Source organism: Dipodomys merriami, unplaced genomic scaffold (genome assembly GCF_024711535.1).
Source record: "Dipodomys merriami isolate MVZ:Mamm:240054 unplaced genomic scaffold, mDipMer1.0.p SCAF_68, whole genome shotgun sequence".
NCBI lineage: Eukaryota > Metazoa > Chordata > Mammalia > Rodentia > Heteromyidae > Dipodomys > Dipodomys merriami.
In genome coordinates, this window is record NW_027206268.1 from 136,387 (window position 1) to 152,399 (window position 16,013).

Genomic DNA, 16,013 nt, shown 5'->3' on the forward strand with positions numbered 1-16,013 from the left:
TGTGTAGCCCAGAGAACCTGGCACAACTTCTCAATGTCTGAGGAGTCAAGAGAACATGAGAGAAGTCTCTGTCCCTCTCTTTGAGGCCTGGTATTGGTACTTACACTCAGGGCCTGGGTGCTGCTCTCTTTGAGCCTTTTTTGCTCAGGGCTGACATTCTACCACCTGAGCCACAGCTCTGCTTTTGCCCTTTTGCCGGCTCATTGGAGATAAGTCTCACGGTCTTTTCCTGCCCAGGCTGGCTTTGAACCTCTATGCTCAGATCTCAGCCTTCAGAGTAGCCAGGCACCTGGCTCTCCCCACTACCTCCCAATGCCCCCAGAAATGCTGCAGTTGGCACAATCCTGGTACTCAGCAGGCCAGTAGTTTGTAGCCGGCCTCAGGCCCAGGTAGAAGGAAGGCTGGAACAGTGGGAAAGTGCTCAAGTATGTACCCAAAGGCCCTGCCTATAGGCCTATTCCTGCTCGGCCAGTCTAATTGGATTCCTACAAGGTGTGTGTGTGTGTATGTGTGTGTGTGCGTGTGTGTGTGTGCGCGCGCACGCGCGCGCGTGTGCGCTTAATGATCCAATTCTGACTTTTCTCTGGCTCTACATGCTTCAGGCTCCTAAGCTACCTTTCTCCTCAATTCCTTGACTTATCTACCCCTTGCTCCTCCCTCCCCAACCCCTCCTCCCCCAAGGTAGTTCTGGCTGCCTTGGGTTGCGTTTTTGCTCATGTCCAGAGTGTTGTGGTGTTGTGGTATGGACATGGAAGGGTATAGGATGAACGGGGGTAGGAGAGGCCATAGGTAGAGAGAAGACAGATGTTTCAGGAAGGTAACAGCTGGCGGGGGGTAGGGGGGGACGGCGGTGCGGGGAGGTGTCCTGTATATAGGGATCAACTCTTGGCCCATTGTGGGGTTGACAGGTCTATAGGAGTTGGTTATAGATGGGAAAGGTCGTGTGGATCTGGTGTTTTATGGGTATAGAAGTTACACATGCGTCACTGCTATACCAAGGAAAGTCACAGGTATAGAAAATGACAGGTGGGGGAGACAGGTCACATTTCCTTCCTGACCTGGCCTCTCTCTGCTGGATTCCATCTTATGCATTATTATTCATCATTATTATTCATTATTGTTCTGGCTTCTCCCTACCATGGCCAGAAGAACTTGGAACCCTTCCATTTCTGTATCTACCTCCTCTGTGACTATGTACATTTCTATCAACCACCTGGCACTACCATCCAGCTTTCTACCATCTTTATCCAGAGGGATAAAGAGGAATATTTAGTGTGTGTGTGTGTGTGTGTGTGTGTGTGTGTGTGTGTGTGTGTGTGTGCATGTGTACGCATGTGCATGCATGCACACATGTGTATATGAGCTTGACCTCAAGGCCCAGGCACTGTACCTGAGCTTTTTTTTGTTCAAGGCTAGAGTTCTACTACTTGAGCCACAGCTCCACCTCCAGCTTTTTTGGGTTTTTTTTTTTTTGGTGGTTAATTGGAGATGAAAGCTGGCTTTGAACCTCAATCCTCAGATCTCAGCTTCCTGAACAGCTAGGATTCCAAACATCAGCCCCCAGCCCCCAGTTTGGAGGGACCTGTTTACCATCTCAGTTGACACTGGATGGTCAAGCTAGTTCCTCCGGCTTTACTTCCCTCACCACAGTGCCTCTCATCCACGTCTTTTTGTCTGGAACAGTCTCCTCACCTAGCCTTTGATGTGGTTTTGGTATCTAGTCTGTGCCTCCAATTTTGTCATTCCCATGAGCACAGAGGTTTATATTCATGGGGTTTACAGATATGTCGCCAGGTGTATGGATGCTTAGCATGTTTACTGCCTTCAGATGAAGTCAACTCCAGGGAGGCCCCTCTTACCTCTACCAGCAGTTGACTCAAAACCAAACCGAGGTCTGAACTCATTATAGGCTGTGTTCCAACTTCCTGCAGCCTTTTTTTTTTTGGGGGGGGGGTCTGGTCATGGGGCCTGAACTCTGGGCCTGGGCGCTGTCCCTCAGCTCTTCAGCTCAAGGCTAGTGCTCTACCACTTGAGCCACAGCGCCACTTCCGGCTTTTTTCTTTTTTCTTATGCGGTGCTGAGGAATCAAACCCAGGGCCTCTGGCATGCAAGGCAAGCACTCTGCCACTGAGCCACCTTCCCAGCCCCTTCCCGCAGCCTTTTACCGTTTGTAGAAAGTGCAGAAGGAGGGTGGCTTTCCCAACCTCCGACCCATTTTAGTATTTCTTTGATAATCAGGCTCTTGTGCAAGCTTCCCACCCAGGCCCTTCGGCTGAGTGATTTCCCTGTCAGTAAATTTCCTGAGGGTAGGGTTGTGTAAAAATGTGAGTCACAGAGGTGACCTCAGGTAGATCTGATGTCTAAGGAGAGAGGTGGGGTCTTTTTAGCAGCTCAAGGGTTGCTCTGACTCTGCTGGAGGGCATTTTCTTTTTCTCCTTTTGGTCCCGGGCTTGGGGCTTAAGCATCTGTAACCTCCAGACCTTTTATGCTTAAAGCTGGTACTCTAACCACTTGAGCCACAGCTCTACTTCTGGCCTTTTTTTTTTTTTTTTTGGTCATGGGGCTTGAACTCTGGGCTGAATACCATCCCTCAGCTCTTCAGCTCAAGCTAGAACTCTACCATTTGAGCCACTATACCACTTCTGGTTTTCTGAGTGGTTTATTGGAGGTAAGAGTCTCGTGGGCTTTCCTGCCTTGGCTGGCCTCAAACTTCAATCCTCAGATCTCACCCTCCTGAGTAGCTAGGATGACAAGTGTGAGCCACTGGCACCTGGCTTTTTTTTTTTTTTTTTTTTTTTTTTTTTTGTGGTTAGCTGGAGATAAAGAGTCTCCAGGACTTCCTTGAGGGGTTGGGTTTGTAGCTTCAAACTGTGATATTCAGATCTCAGTCTCCTGGGTAGTTAGGATTACAGGTATGAGTCTCCAGTGTCAGGGCCAACCCGGCTTTTTATTGGCCAATTGGAGATGGATTTCAGGGACTTGTTCTACCTGGGCTGGCTTGGAGTCAAATTGGTTTTCTGGAGCTCAGCCTCCTAAAGTAGCTAGGAGAAGAGGTACACACACACACACACACACACACACACACACGAACAATACACACACACACACACACACACACACGAACAATATATTTTTTCGGGTGCTACCCTTCAGCCCTGTCAATTATTAGTTTGAGAGGGACTGAACCTCAACATTGACATCCCAATCCCCTGCCTGCCTTCTTCCCTACTAGACCCACGGGAAGGCTCTGACCCAGATGAGACACACGGCAGGACTCGGTTGTCCTTGGAAGCAGGGAAGATCAAACATCTATTTCCCCTTTCTCCCTTGGCGGGCAAGGCTAGGAGACAGACACGAATTAACTTTGGGGTGCAGGAGGAGAGGTAGAAGCAGAGCAAGTGCCATTGCTCACATAACTCATACAAGGTGGGGCTCAATTGCATTCCAATCAATAGAAAACAAGGTCTAGCTGGGGGCCAGTGGCTCATACCTGTAGTCCTAGCTGCTCAGGAAGCTGAGATATGAGGATCACAGTTCAAAGCCAGCCCAGACAGGAAAGTCTGTGACACTCATATCCCTAACCAGCAAAAGGCTGGAAATGGAGCCCTGGCTCAAGTGGCAGAGCACTAGCCTTGAGCTAAAAAGCTCTGGGACAACACCTAGGTTCTCAATTCCAACTCCAGGAACAGCATACAAAAAAATAAGCCAGGCCCTGGTAGCTCACACCTGTAATCCTAGCTACTCAGGAGGCTGAGATCTGAAGATCAAGGTTCAAAGCCAGCCCAGGCAGGAAAGTCCACGAGACTCTTTTTTTTTTTTTTTTTTTTTTGGTTGGTCATGGGGCCTGAACTCTGGGCCTGGGCGCTGTCCTTCAACTCTTCAGCTCAAGACTAGCACCCTACCATCCACGAGACTCTTATCTCCAATAAACCACCAGAAAACAAGAAGTAGTGCTGTGGCTCAAGTGGTAGAGCACTCTCCTTGAGCTGAAGAGCTGAGGGACAGCGCCCAGGCCTAGAGTTCAAGCCCTACAACGGTCAAAAACAAAACAAAACAAAACCCAGCCGGGCGCTGGTGGCTCACGCCTGTAATCCTAGCTACTCAGGAGGCTGAGATCTGAGGATCGCGGTTCAAAGCCAGCCCGGGCAGGAGAGACCGTGAGACTCCTATCTCCAATAAACCACCAGAAAACCGGAAGTGGCGCTGTAGCTCAAGTGGTAGAGCGCTCGCCTTGAGCTGAAGAGCTGAGGGACAGCGCCCAGGCCCAGAGTTCAAGCCCCACGGCCGACAAAAAAAAAAAAAAAAAAACCCAAACCAAACCAAAACAAACAAACAAAAAACCTAGCAAGGTCCATCTTTGGTACTGAGGCTTTGTGTGAGCCCCTCTACTCCTAGTGTTCCCTGTCCCAACACTAGAACCACAAGAGTGGGCAGCTGTGGTCTTCCAACTCCTCATGACCATATTTTACAAGTGAGAAGTCTCTAGCAAGGGCTGGAAATGTGGCTCAGTGGCAGAGTGCTTGCCTAGCATGCATGAAGCCCCAGGCTCGAGTCCACAGTCCTACATAAACAGAAAAAGCCAGCAGTGGCTCTGTGGCTCAAGTGGTAAAATGCAAGCCTTGAGCAAAAGAAGCTGGGGGATAGCGCCCCAAGGCCCTGAGTTCAAGCCTCAGGACTGGTTAAAAAAAAAAAAGGTTCCTAACAGAAGGTATCACAGAAAATGAGTTCAACTTCACAGTGACCCAGGAATCGGTCTTACATGCCCTGATCCAGAAAGAGAAAAACACAGAAGCAGTTGGTTTTATATTTAATTTACAAGAGACTCCCCAAATAATAATAATTATAAACTATTTAAAGACCGGAGAGTAAAGACAACCCCAACCCAGCTGAATCCTCTAGCAAGGAAAGAAGGGGGACTTCCCCTCCCCCTTAGAACAGGAGGGGGGTAGCTGGATACGGATGCCCTGGTGGGTATGGTCTTTTCTGTCTATCCCCTCAGGCTCCTATTTGCCCAGGCAAGCTCCTTGGCAGAGGCTAGCTGACTCTTTACAAGGTCCAAGTGAGGGCTATGGTTGCCAAAGCCATCAGGCTGGTGAGGTAAGACCCGGTCCAAGCCCCATTAGCACGTCCTGCTGACTGCCTACGGTCCCACTGGCATTGCTCGCCACCCCAGCCTAAGTAGCACTGGCAGCGAAAGTGTGTCTGCAGGTAGCTGAGATCGGCCCGGCTGAGCTCTCCCTCGGGTTGCAGATGGGGTTTATCAGGTGCTTGGCCAGGTACTAGGCGGAAGCTGCTGGCACTGAGGTGTAGAAAGGTGTTGGCATTGGGGTTGCGGCGCACACAACGCCCGTGGCCCTGGCACTGTGTCCAACTGCAATACTGGGTGGCCCAGGATACGTTAACTACGTAGGGGACCAGCTTCTGTGTCAGGTAATTCTTGAGGTATTGGCACGTCTCCTGTGGAGAGATCAGGGGTGGTAGTTAAGTCAGCTGCGTCAGCCCAAAGCCCATATTGAAATTGTGTCCACACTGGGGAGACTACACAGTTTTGTTTTGTTTTTTTTTTTTGGGGGGGGCTGGACCTGGGCACTACTCGGAGCTTCTTCTTTTTTGTTTTTGTCGGCTGTGGGGCCTGAACTCAGGGCCTGGGCGCTGTCCCTCAGCTCTTCAGCTCAAGGCGAGCACTCTACCACTTGAGCTACAGCGCCACTTCCAGCTTCTTCTGCTTATGTGGTGCTGAGGAATCGAACCCAGGGCCTCATGCATGCAAGGCAAGCACTCTACCACTGAGCCACCTTCCCAGCCCAGACTCTGAGCTTCTTTTGCTGAGGCCTGTGTTCTACCACTCAAGTCACAGAGCTACTTCCGGCTTTTTCTTTACTGGAGATAAGAATGACCCTCAGCTCTCAGCGTCCTGAGCAGCTAGGATTACAGGTTGGAGCCCCTGGGACCTGGCCACACAATCTTTTTTTATGTGGTCTGGGGACTGAACCCAGGGCATTGTGCATGCTAGGCAAGTGGTCTACCACTGAACCACATCCTGAGTCTGGCAGTACTTTTTTTTTTTTTTTTTGCCAGTCCTGGGGCTTAAACTCAGGGCCTGGGCACTGTCTTTTTCTCAAGGCTAGCACTTTACCCACTTGAGCCACAGCGCCACTTCTGGCTTTTTCTGTATATGTGGTACTGAGGAATAGAACCCAGAGCTTCATGTATGCTAGGCAAGCACTCTACCACTAAGCCACATTCCCAGCTCAGTACTTTTTCTTCACAGCATAGATGTCTATCTGTGTGTGTACACACACACACACACATACACACACACACACCCTATTCTGCTGAGAACTGAGATTGGAAGAGAGACTGGAGACTAGAATCCATCTGGATAAGAGGCAGGGAAGGGTGGAACTCAGCTGTGTAGGATATCACTTCCTCTTTCCTGGTCACAGGGTAGGGGTGCCTTCTTTTTGTTCCAGGATAGTCACTGGGAGCCAAGGTCAATTTTTTTTTTTTTTTTTTTTTTTGTCCCTTCTCCTGTCCTTGTACCTCAGCTCTGGCTAGGTGAGTCTCACTTACCACACTTGAAGTGTACACTGAGTCACCCCACAGGATGACGCCGGCTGCACCCAGGGCTGCACTCTGACCAATGGTCGAAATGAGGTCCATCTGTGTGGAGAGGGGATAGTCACAGAGGAAAACTAACAGCAAAGGGCAAGAAAAGCGAGGCTGGTTCAAATCTGCTGACCTCTTCCTGTGGTAGCCCTCCCCACATGCCTCAGAGAGGCTGGTTTTCTTCCTTCCTTCCTTTTTTTAAAAAAAAATGCTGGTATTTGGGCTTTATCTCAGCCTAAGGTGCTCTTGCTTGGCTCTTTCTCCCCTGAAGGCTGGCATTTAACCACTTAAGCCATACTTCTGGCTTTCGGGCTAGATAATCAGAGATAAAATCTCATAGACTTTCCTACCCAAACTGGCTTTGAATCTTGATCCTCCGATCTCAGCCTCCTGCGTAGCTAGAACTACAGATGTGATTCACCAGCACCTGGCTGTTTTTCTTTCTTCTTAAATGGTTAACCCCATTTCTATCCCCACTTTGGGCCTTAGCCTCCAAATCAAGGGCACCCATGAACCTACAGTACATCTACAAGGACTGACTCCAAAAATCAGAATGCCTGGGTTTAAGCCTCTATGTTGTCCTTGGCTTTTCTAGAGGCTTTAGCTAAACTTCTCGCATCTCACTGTATCTACAAAATGAGGACATCATTACCTTTCATAAGATCACAACAAGGATGATTAGAAGAAATATGACTGGCTATGAATAGAGCTTTAGATCCTTGGTTTCCCTCCATGAGCAGCGGTTCCCAAGAAGGTACATCCAGGAAGACACATACCTCAGTAAGCCCACTGAGCTTGCGGGTGTAGGTGGGCTGCGTGAAGACATAGACTGGGAGCGCGTGGTTGGCATGATGGGTGTGAGCCACGCGAAGCGCCTCTTGAACACGGAAGCTAACAAAGTTGCGGCCCTGAGCGGAAGAAGCAAGTGTCTCATCCAGGTAGACAGAGGGGAAAAGCGCTGTACTCTCAGCCCACAGCCAGGCCAGCTGGTCATTGCGGGCTACCTCCACATCAGGACAGCGGCCGGTGTAGGTCTCCCAGTTCTGTGCATAATCATGATTATAGCAATCAGGAAAGAGGTAGAAGCCCCAGAGGTGTTGAGGTCGCACTGCCTTGACGTAGCGTAGTGTCTCCAGCATGAACTGGCGTGCAGCAAACTCAAACTCATACTGTGCTTGTTTGACTATTCGATCTGCGGGCCAATCAGGGTGGCGGCTGGCTACCAGCTGGCGTGATGATTGGCGGTACACATCCTTGTCCTGCCAGTTGCGTACCCACACAGGCCTCCAGTCCTCCCAGTCAATGACTGCTAGCCCTGGGGGTTCCTGGGTACGAATGTAGTGCTCAACAGATTTCTTCAGCATCTGTAGGTGTGCCCAGAGGCTGCCATTCTGTGGTACACCGCCGTGCACGGACATCCCGGTTGAATCAAAACGTGGATACAGGCTGAGGCGGTTGTAGTAGAAGATGGTGATATTCTGGTTCACAAAACCTTCATTAGGTGAGGCCACCACATCAAAGACACTCAGGTCGAGTGGCACCTTGTGGCGTGGGGCACAGTCCTGTGTGGGCACATCCCAGGCTACCACAAAGGGCCGGCCTGTGAAGATGGGTGGCGTTGTGGGCTTGAGCTCCACCGCCCATGCCACCGCCAGGACCAGAGCCAATGTGATGATGGGGCCCAGGCCTGTCCACATGCTGGGCACTGCAGGCAAGATCACCTGCCCAGCACCAGCTCAGGAGCTAAAAGAAGGGTAGGAGTGAACAAGTTTAGGCTGGAGTGTCCAACCTGAACACCCTCTGTGCTATAAAAGCCCAGGCTAGCGGGGGACAGGGGGGAAGGCTCAGTGTTCTTGGCTATTCCAGACCATGGAAGGGAGAAATCACAGGTCACAGACAAGAATCTGCACAAGAATCTGTTACACCTTTGACCCCCGCAGGGAGGGTCAAAGGGGATGAACCGGTGGTGGTGGCTAGAGGCACCTAGATGCTTCAGAAAGGCCTGAACTCCAGCCCCCCCCCGGCCCCCCCAACTTTTCTCATCTACCCAAGAGAAGAATCCTGGATCCCCAGAAACCACAATATGGTAAGGCAGGACACACGACCCAGACCGAAATCTGGACACTGCTTCGGTGGCAAAGAGGCCTGAAGTCGGGCGCACAGACACAGTCCCAGGCTTGGAGGAGGCCCCGCGGGGACAAAGGGGGGCAATGGTCCTCCAGCTCCCCCCCCCACACCGACCTGCCCTTTCCTCCCTCTATGACCATCCAGATCGGGCAGGCGCGTGCCTCGCCCTCCCCACGCCCTCCCCACGCCCCCCCCCAGCGCATGGGGGGGGGCCCCGGGTGTAGAGCACACCGCCGGCCTTTGTGCGGGACCCCGCCCCCAGCCCCCACGTGGGGCTGCAGCCCCCAGGGGAGGTGGGGTTCCACGGCCATCTCTCTGGGGGGGTGATGTGGGGAGGGGGGTTCATGGTCCAGCGGGGGTCCCGGCCGAGCTCACCTCGCACAGGGTGCCACGGGAACCCACGCCCGGGCCGCCGCCGCCATGCCGGGCCCAGCCTCAGCCCCGGCTCGCTCTCTCACTCGCTCGCGGCCTTTGAGCCTGCCCCCCCTCCCCCCAACCCCCACCAAGCACCGCTGCGTGCAGGTTCCGCCCCCAGGCCCGCGGCTCCTTTAAGAAGCCGCTCGCCGGGGTGGGCGGGAGACGGGATGTGAGGCCGTGGCGCGGGGGGGGCGGGGGGCGCTGGCTCCGCTCACACCGCACTTGGGGTTCGAGGGCCGCTGAGCTCTGCTGCCGTGGGGTGTGGTTCCCTATCTGCGAACCCGAAGCCGCTCGGACACGTGACTTCGGCGGGAGCCGCGGCCTCCAGCGTCCATCAGCTCCCCTCTCCCCCCGCCATAGGCCGCCGGCGGTGGTACAGCCCTCCCCCCCCCCCCCCGCCCGGGGCGGCCAGTCCCTTAAAGGGACAGGGTAAGAGAAGGGACGGGGGACCGGCGCGGGGGGCGGGGAAGATGCTATGGGACACCTAAGGCCTGGGTTGAGGGGCAGCTGCGGGTCTACTTGTGCACCCCCTGAGTGTTGTTTCTAGCACTTTCTGAAGGTCCCGGTCTCCCACCGCTCCCAGTGGGGCAGTCTGAAAGGAAGCCCCCCCCCCCCCGCCCGGCCCGGCCCGGCCCGGCCCGGCCCGGCCCGGCCCGGCCCGGCCACGCCCCCTTCCAGGCCACGCCCCCTACTCGGCCCGCCCTCGCTCGGCCCCGCCCCCGGGCTCGGCTCGGCCCAGGAGCCAAGCGCCGCCTCCCAGCCCTGCTAAGGGGGCCGGGCCCAGGCCGGGGTTGTCCTGGAAACTCTGGGTCGCTTCCATGGCGGGCGGGGTCGGGATCGGGGAAATTCAGAGGGGCCAGGGGGTGAGGGGGAGGTAGGGTGCCCTCTCCCCCGTCCTGCGTGAGAAAGGAGGCATCCCGGCCCCAGTTTCCTGGGATCCTCTTCTATCCAGTATTGGGGGAGGTGGGGGGGAAGGGGGAGGAGGGGGGGGAAGGGGGAGGAGGGGGGGAAGGGTGCCCTTACTCCGATGAGGGTGCCACTTTTACAGAAGTTTGGGGCCCGGACCCCAGAGGCATCCGACTGGATGGAGGGGCTCCCGGGGCTCCAGAACCCCTTTCACCTCCCAAGACCCTCCTGACCTGGGGGGGAGGTGGGGGGGTAGTTTGGGAGCTGGAGGCCCCGGGTGAGATTTCACCCCTAAGATCCGATCTTGGGTCAGGGACCCAGTTTTTCCCCCTAAGAGTCCGTGCTCCTTTCTCTCTTTAACCCCGTCTCCTTCCCGCGTGCAAGTGAAGGCCGTGGGGCGCGCAATGGGCTCACCTGTGTGGGAGTCTTTGGGGCCTAGTAGGAGGTCGATGGGGGGGGGGTTCTTCCTTCTTGAGGCGAGTTTCTCCAGGCCAGGTTACTCGCGCCAGCTGTGGCCCACTGGGCAGCCCGGACCTAGGACTCCCCATTCCCTCCCTTCCTCCCTCCCTCGCGCTCCTCCCGCGCCTCCCATCCCAGCCCTTTTCTCCTCACTTCCTGCTGCCCCTCGGAGAGGAAAGGGCTAGGAACAGGGGCGGGGAGGGGGGGAAAAGGGGGGAGGAGATCGCCTTCTTCACCGTTTTCCATCCTTATGGGCTGCTAGCCATCTGCCCTTTCCCAAGCCCTTCCTGACTAGGCTCTGACCCCCCCACTGGCTGTCTCAGGTTGCCAGGGAGGCTCTGGGTCCAAACTCAGGTGCCAGTTTCTCCATGCCTACAAGAATCTATTTGCTTGAACTTTTCCTGATGTTAGGGGTGGTCCTCAAAATCCATGAGAGTGTGTGAGGTGGTGGGCTTTGTAGGAGTCAAATGACTTGGGGCTAACAGTCAGTTGATTGTCCTCTAGAGCAGGTGCCAAAGAAGGGAATCAGCCCTGGTGAGGGGGGAGGGTTGGGGGAACTTCCAGGAGCTGAGTCATTTTTTTTTTCCCCTAGTGAGAGTGGAAGAGTCCCCGAATGACAGAGGGGACAGTATGTTGATGAGTGTGGCTGTGGGGGGTGCTCTCCTGCTGGCTGGGTTTCAGAGTCTGCTCCACAGAGTGGAGGCCCTTTACCACATGGACTAGGAAAGGTGTGCATTCAATATAGATGGCGCCGCAGCGGGTTGTAGCAAGTTTCCAACAGAGTTCTCCAGTGCAGATAAATCTACCGATCCCAAACCTGCTTCTCAGCACCCCACGAGCTCACTTTTCCAATACCCAGAGGTCCCCTCTTGGAACAGAAGGTTGTATGGGGGCTGGGGAAGTTGGGTACATACCTTGGAGTCTGTCTCTCAGGAAATGGCAGGGGAGGGGACATTGTCCTTGTATCAGTGTGTTGGTTTCACAAGAGACAGAGGCTCCAAGGGTGGGGACCCCTGGTACAACAAAGGCCAGGCCTGACTGTCCCCAGGCAGGGACACTTCCTCCAGCGGCACAGCAGGAAGGAAGTGAGCACAGCCCAGTGGGAGGGAGTAGGGAAGCACTGCCCTGACTCCCATTGTCTCCAGCTTTGGGGTCAGAGGGCCAGGTCCAGCCCAGGGAGTTCCCCCAGGCTGGAGCGTGGTGGCAGGAGATAGGATGTTGTCTGGTATGTATTGGTGAGCTCTGGCTGCTGAAGAGCCAGTTGGCAATGTGGGTGAGTGGGTGGATGGCGGAGGTGGGTCGAGGAAGTCAGGATCTTAGGCCTGGCATATTATGGGGGGATGGGAAGGCAGCTCACAGAAGTGCAAGGCCAGGCTGCAAGGGACTTGACAAATTCAAGACTTTGAAAGACTGGCAGGCCATTTTCCCCTCACCCAGATGCCTGGATGCCCACATTCCTCCACCTTCTCTACCTGGAATTTGGTGAGGTGATGGGCAAAGACTAGGCCTCGCAGAGAACGTACTTCATAGCAGGCCCAGAAAATTCAGCAGAGAGCAAAGAAAGTATTTGCGGGGGGGGGGGGGGGGGGGCTGCGCCTTGCCTTCTGGGAACAGAAGTCCAAGTTCCTTTTCCCAGTGGTGGCCTGGGAGGAGGCAAGAGAGCCTGGGTCACAAAGCCTGGTTGTAGGCCACGAGTGTGGGTGACATCTGTCTGGTAGCTATTCATCTAAGGTCAGGCCTGAGGTCCATGGGACTTTAGCTGTTAACTTCACTTGAGGTCAGATGACAATATCGGGATAGTTCTGGACTATTCCAGAACTATCTGAACTATCTGGGGTCAGATAGCTGGGGCCAGACGATAGTGAAGTAGCTACAAGACCTCTGATTGCCACCACAACAAAGGGACAGGAGCGCCAGTGGTCATATCTGTGCGAACACAGCCACCTGCTGGTCATGACTGGTATTGCCACTGGCAGAGCTGAGGTTTACCACTCTAGGTGTTGGAGGTGGAAGGGAGCCAGTCCCCCAGCCCAGGCCTACCTATGGAGCTGGGGTCGTAGCCTCCACATTTAGTGTCCCCAGTTCCATAAGATGCCACTCTCATATGCAGGATCTACAAATAATTTTATTGAAATTGAACAAATAACAACAGTCTTCCTATGCTGGGGGTCACCCACCCCAAGCCATTTCCCACACTCCAGAAGCACAAAGCTTACACAATAAAGAATTAAAAAAAAAAAAAAAAAAAAAGAAGTCATCTCTATATAGAAATCAGACTCTGCCCCAACATCATCCTGGAACTAGATTATTTACAAACCTTCACATTTTAAGTATTCCTTTTATGGTCTTTCCCTCCTTTCTGTCCCTACCAAGGGGGCTCCAGTACTTTCCCTTGAGTGATCCTGAAGAGGTGAAGAGATTTCAGGGGAATGGGTGGTTGGGTTCCTTATAGTGGCACCAGCTCTACTGTGTGGTTCACCCCACTGGACAGTCCCTCTCAAACAGGGTAAAAGGAGCTGGTGGAAAGGCAAGGGAGATAGAACAGAACAGGTGGCTTGAGACACCTCCCCACAGGCACAGCCCGTCCCGACCCTGGCTTGCACCCTTTTATCTGGGGAGGAGGGCAAAACTAGTTGCAGGGGGGAGGGATCAGCCTAGCCCTGCTTGAAGGAAGAAGCCTCCAACACCAGTATCCATTCCTATGAACAGTTAGTAAACTGTCCATCCCAGAGTGGGAACAAATGGCAGGTAGGCAGGAAGAATCAGGCTGGTGCTGCCCCCACCTCTGTCCAATACAGGAGGAATCGAGGTAGCAAACGGCTGAAATGCTCCAACTAGGGGGTAAGGGAAGTGAGGGAAGGAAGTTCCCACGTGTGTTCAGCCCCCACAGCCCAGGGGCTGGAAGAAGGCAGACTTTGCTTGTAAAGTGCTGTAGCTTCTAGCAGGGTTGGGCCCTAGGCAAGCTTGGAAGAAAGCAGGCCAAGCAAGGAACCTGCAACCAGGCATTCTTGACTGGCATATGGCCTGCCATGCTTCTTGCAGGGGTGGTTGGGGAGGGTCGACTGGAAACTTTGCCATTAGCTTCACCAGCCACCAACCACCTCTTGCCCACAAACCAACCATTGCCTGATTAACACCAAGGGACTTGCCCTGCTCACAGCTGAAAGTTCTGGGCCATTGGAGTCTATTCAGGGTTGTGGCCACAGCCTGGACTCCTCGGTGGAAGTCACACTTGAGTTACTTGCTGGGGCAGGGAGTGCTTGCGTCTGCCACCCCCAGGCTCACACCTCATAGAGGATCACAGGGAAATCCACATGGATGCGGGGAGGATCCAGCTTCACGATGCCCTGCCATGGAAACAGAGGCTAGTGAGGGTTGGCTCAGAGGTCTTTCCTCCAGGAAGCCTTCCTGTTCTTCCCAGCTCCTCCCCCAGTAGACCTCTTTTCGGTCTATCGCAACGTACTTGATGTGAATTCTATGGCCACTGCCCAGCCCCTCACCTGAGGAATCAGATTCTTATGTACCCGCCTCAGCTTGGCCCGCTTCTGCCCATTCTTGGTGATGATTGTCTCCTCATAGAATTCATGAGCCAGATCTCCATCTTCATCATAGAACATGGAACTGTGGAGAAAACAGAATAAACTGTTCACGGCAAATGCCACAGACCATGGAGAAGCATGAGCAGCTTTGCTTGAACTTTGGTTCAAGCAACCAAAGCTACTTCTCATCACTGGTTTGGTTCTATACGAGCAGCCATTCCAACATCAGGCCCTTCATTCAGAGATTCTACAGAGGGCTAGATGGTGGCTTAGGGATGTTGGTTTCATTCCAGAACACATTACTAGCCAAGTGCCAAAGACTAAGATGTGGATGTCTGAGCTGGGAAGGAGAGGAAAACGGCCTCCCTTCCTCCCAGTGGCCAGTGCAGCCACCATCTCCACCATAGAGAGAGTGCCAGAAGCTCACCTAGGACCAGATCATTCTGGTGCTCCTGTGGAAAGAGGAGTTAAATCCGCATTCCAGATCTGGGTGAAGGTCTTCTCCCCCTCCCCAGGTCTCACTTTAAACATTGGGTATCCCAGCCTTGATTTCCCAGTCACTACTAGAGGAAGGGGTGGGGGACCAAGCCCACTAATTTGCGGAAGGAAGACATCTAAACCGTAAGTCATTCTCCCCCTTAGCATAAGGGGAGAGGGAGAGTATTAGTCTCCAGTTTGCACGCCAAGAGTTGGAAGGAATGACAAGGAGATCCTGAAGGCTCGTGGCTATCCTCTCTGAGGAGCAGCGCATGCTCAGGGGGCCAAGCCTCGGTTCCACCCTTCTCTGGGAACACCTTCAGAAACCTTTAGGCCTCGTGGGGCCACGGCCCGGCTTTCCCCACCCCTTTGCTCCGATGGGGGAGCAAAAGATGGGAGTTGTCTTCCCTCTAACGGGGGGGGGGGTTTGTCCGTCTCCCCCTGCGTGACGCCCGCTGTCCTCCGAGACCGAACCCCAGGCCCTCACCCGCGGCGCGTGAACACGAAGGGTGGCACCGCACGGGATCGAGGCCGCACCAAAGCTTGCTCAGTGCCCGCCGCCTCCGGGCCGCCGCCCCCCGCTGCCGAGGTGAAGGGCCAAAGGCCCCGAGCTTTGGAGCCGCTGGCGCCCATGTCAGGGCCGCCGGCGCATGGCGGTCCCCGCGGCCGCTCGCCTCTCACAGTGCAGCGGGCACCACCATGCCCAGCCCCGGCCTCCGCTCGCAGGTGCCGCCGCCGCCGCCGCCGCCTTCTGCGGGCTCGGCTGTCTCCAAGGAAACCTCACTTCCGCTTCCGCACGCTGCCCCCTCTGATTGGCTGCTACTCTCGTCGTTCTTTGGGGCAAAGCCAATGGACATCCTCATAGGTATCCCAGCATGCTCTGTGGAACAACCCCACCCCCATCCCAGCAGGCTCTGCGCTCGTCACTGGGGCAGCTGGGCTTCCCAGGGAGGCTTTGACTGTGCTCTGCCCCCCGCCGTGGTCCGGTTGGTGGTCGTCCCAACACCAATCTCAAGCCCAAAGGGCACATGAAACCCAGACCCCTCAAACCAGCGCTTTGGTCCTGATGAAGACCAGGGTGGGGTACAAAGGTGGCCATTTGGCTTTTATTTTCACAGCTCTTTTTGTGAGGAGCAGAATCTAAGGGCCTTTTTTATGTGATGTATGAAGAGTAGTAAAAGCCCTTGTTTTGAGGGATAGAGGGAATGAAGTCGATGGGGGTACACTTTCTGCAAACATGGAGATGTCATGTGATAAACCCCTTGTACAAATAATGCTAATTAAAAATGTTACACGAGCCGGGCGCTGGTGGCTCACGCCTGTAAATCCTAGCTACTCAGGAGGCTGAGATCTGAGGATCGCGGTTCAAAGCCAGCCCGGGCAGGAGAGACCGTGAGACTCCTATCTCCAATAAACCACCAGAAAACCGGAAGTGGCGCTGTAGCTCAAGGGGTAGAGTGCTCGCCTTGAGCTGAAGAG

General features: G+C 54.3%; 2 protein-coding genes across 4 annotated transcripts; both read right to left on the reverse strand.

The window, feature by feature from the left end:
• Positions 1 to 4,795: 4,795 nt before the first annotated feature.
• Hyal2 (hyaluronidase 2) lies at positions 4,796 to 11,450 on the reverse strand. 3 transcript variants are annotated; one of them, XM_070005322.1, is made up of 4 exons: positions 11,433 to 11,450; positions 7,386 to 8,352; positions 6,574 to 6,663; positions 4,796 to 5,457 (listed from the first exon to the last, which is right to left on the reverse strand). In XM_070005322.1, the coding sequence occupies exons 2-4, from the start codon at positions 8,304 to 8,306 to the stop codon at positions 5,047 to 5,049; spliced, it is 1,422 nt and encodes a 473-aa protein (XP_069861423.1). In that variant the 5' UTR covers positions 8,307 to 8,352; positions 11,433 to 11,450; the 3' UTR covers positions 4,796 to 5,046. The 3 variants fall into 3 exon arrangements, with proteins under 3 accessions (XP_069861423.1, XP_069861421.1, XP_069861422.1); XM_070005320.1 differs by lacking the exon at positions 11,433 to 11,450 and adding an exon at positions 10,474 to 10,607; XM_070005321.1 differs by lacking the exon at positions 11,433 to 11,450 and adding an exon at positions 9,112 to 9,228.
• Positions 11,451 to 12,623: 1,173 nt separating this feature from the next.
• Tusc2 (tumor suppressor 2, mitochondrial calcium regulator) lies at positions 12,624 to 15,279 on the reverse strand. The gene is made up of 3 exons (XM_070005323.1): positions 15,022 to 15,279; positions 14,019 to 14,139; positions 12,624 to 13,865 (listed from the first exon to the last, which is right to left on the reverse strand). The coding sequence occupies exons 1-3, from the start codon at positions 15,165 to 15,167 to the stop codon at positions 13,800 to 13,802; spliced, it is 333 nt and encodes a 110-aa protein (XP_069861424.1). The 5' UTR covers positions 15,168 to 15,279; the 3' UTR covers positions 12,624 to 13,799.
• Positions 15,280 to 16,013: the final 734 nt, after the last annotated feature.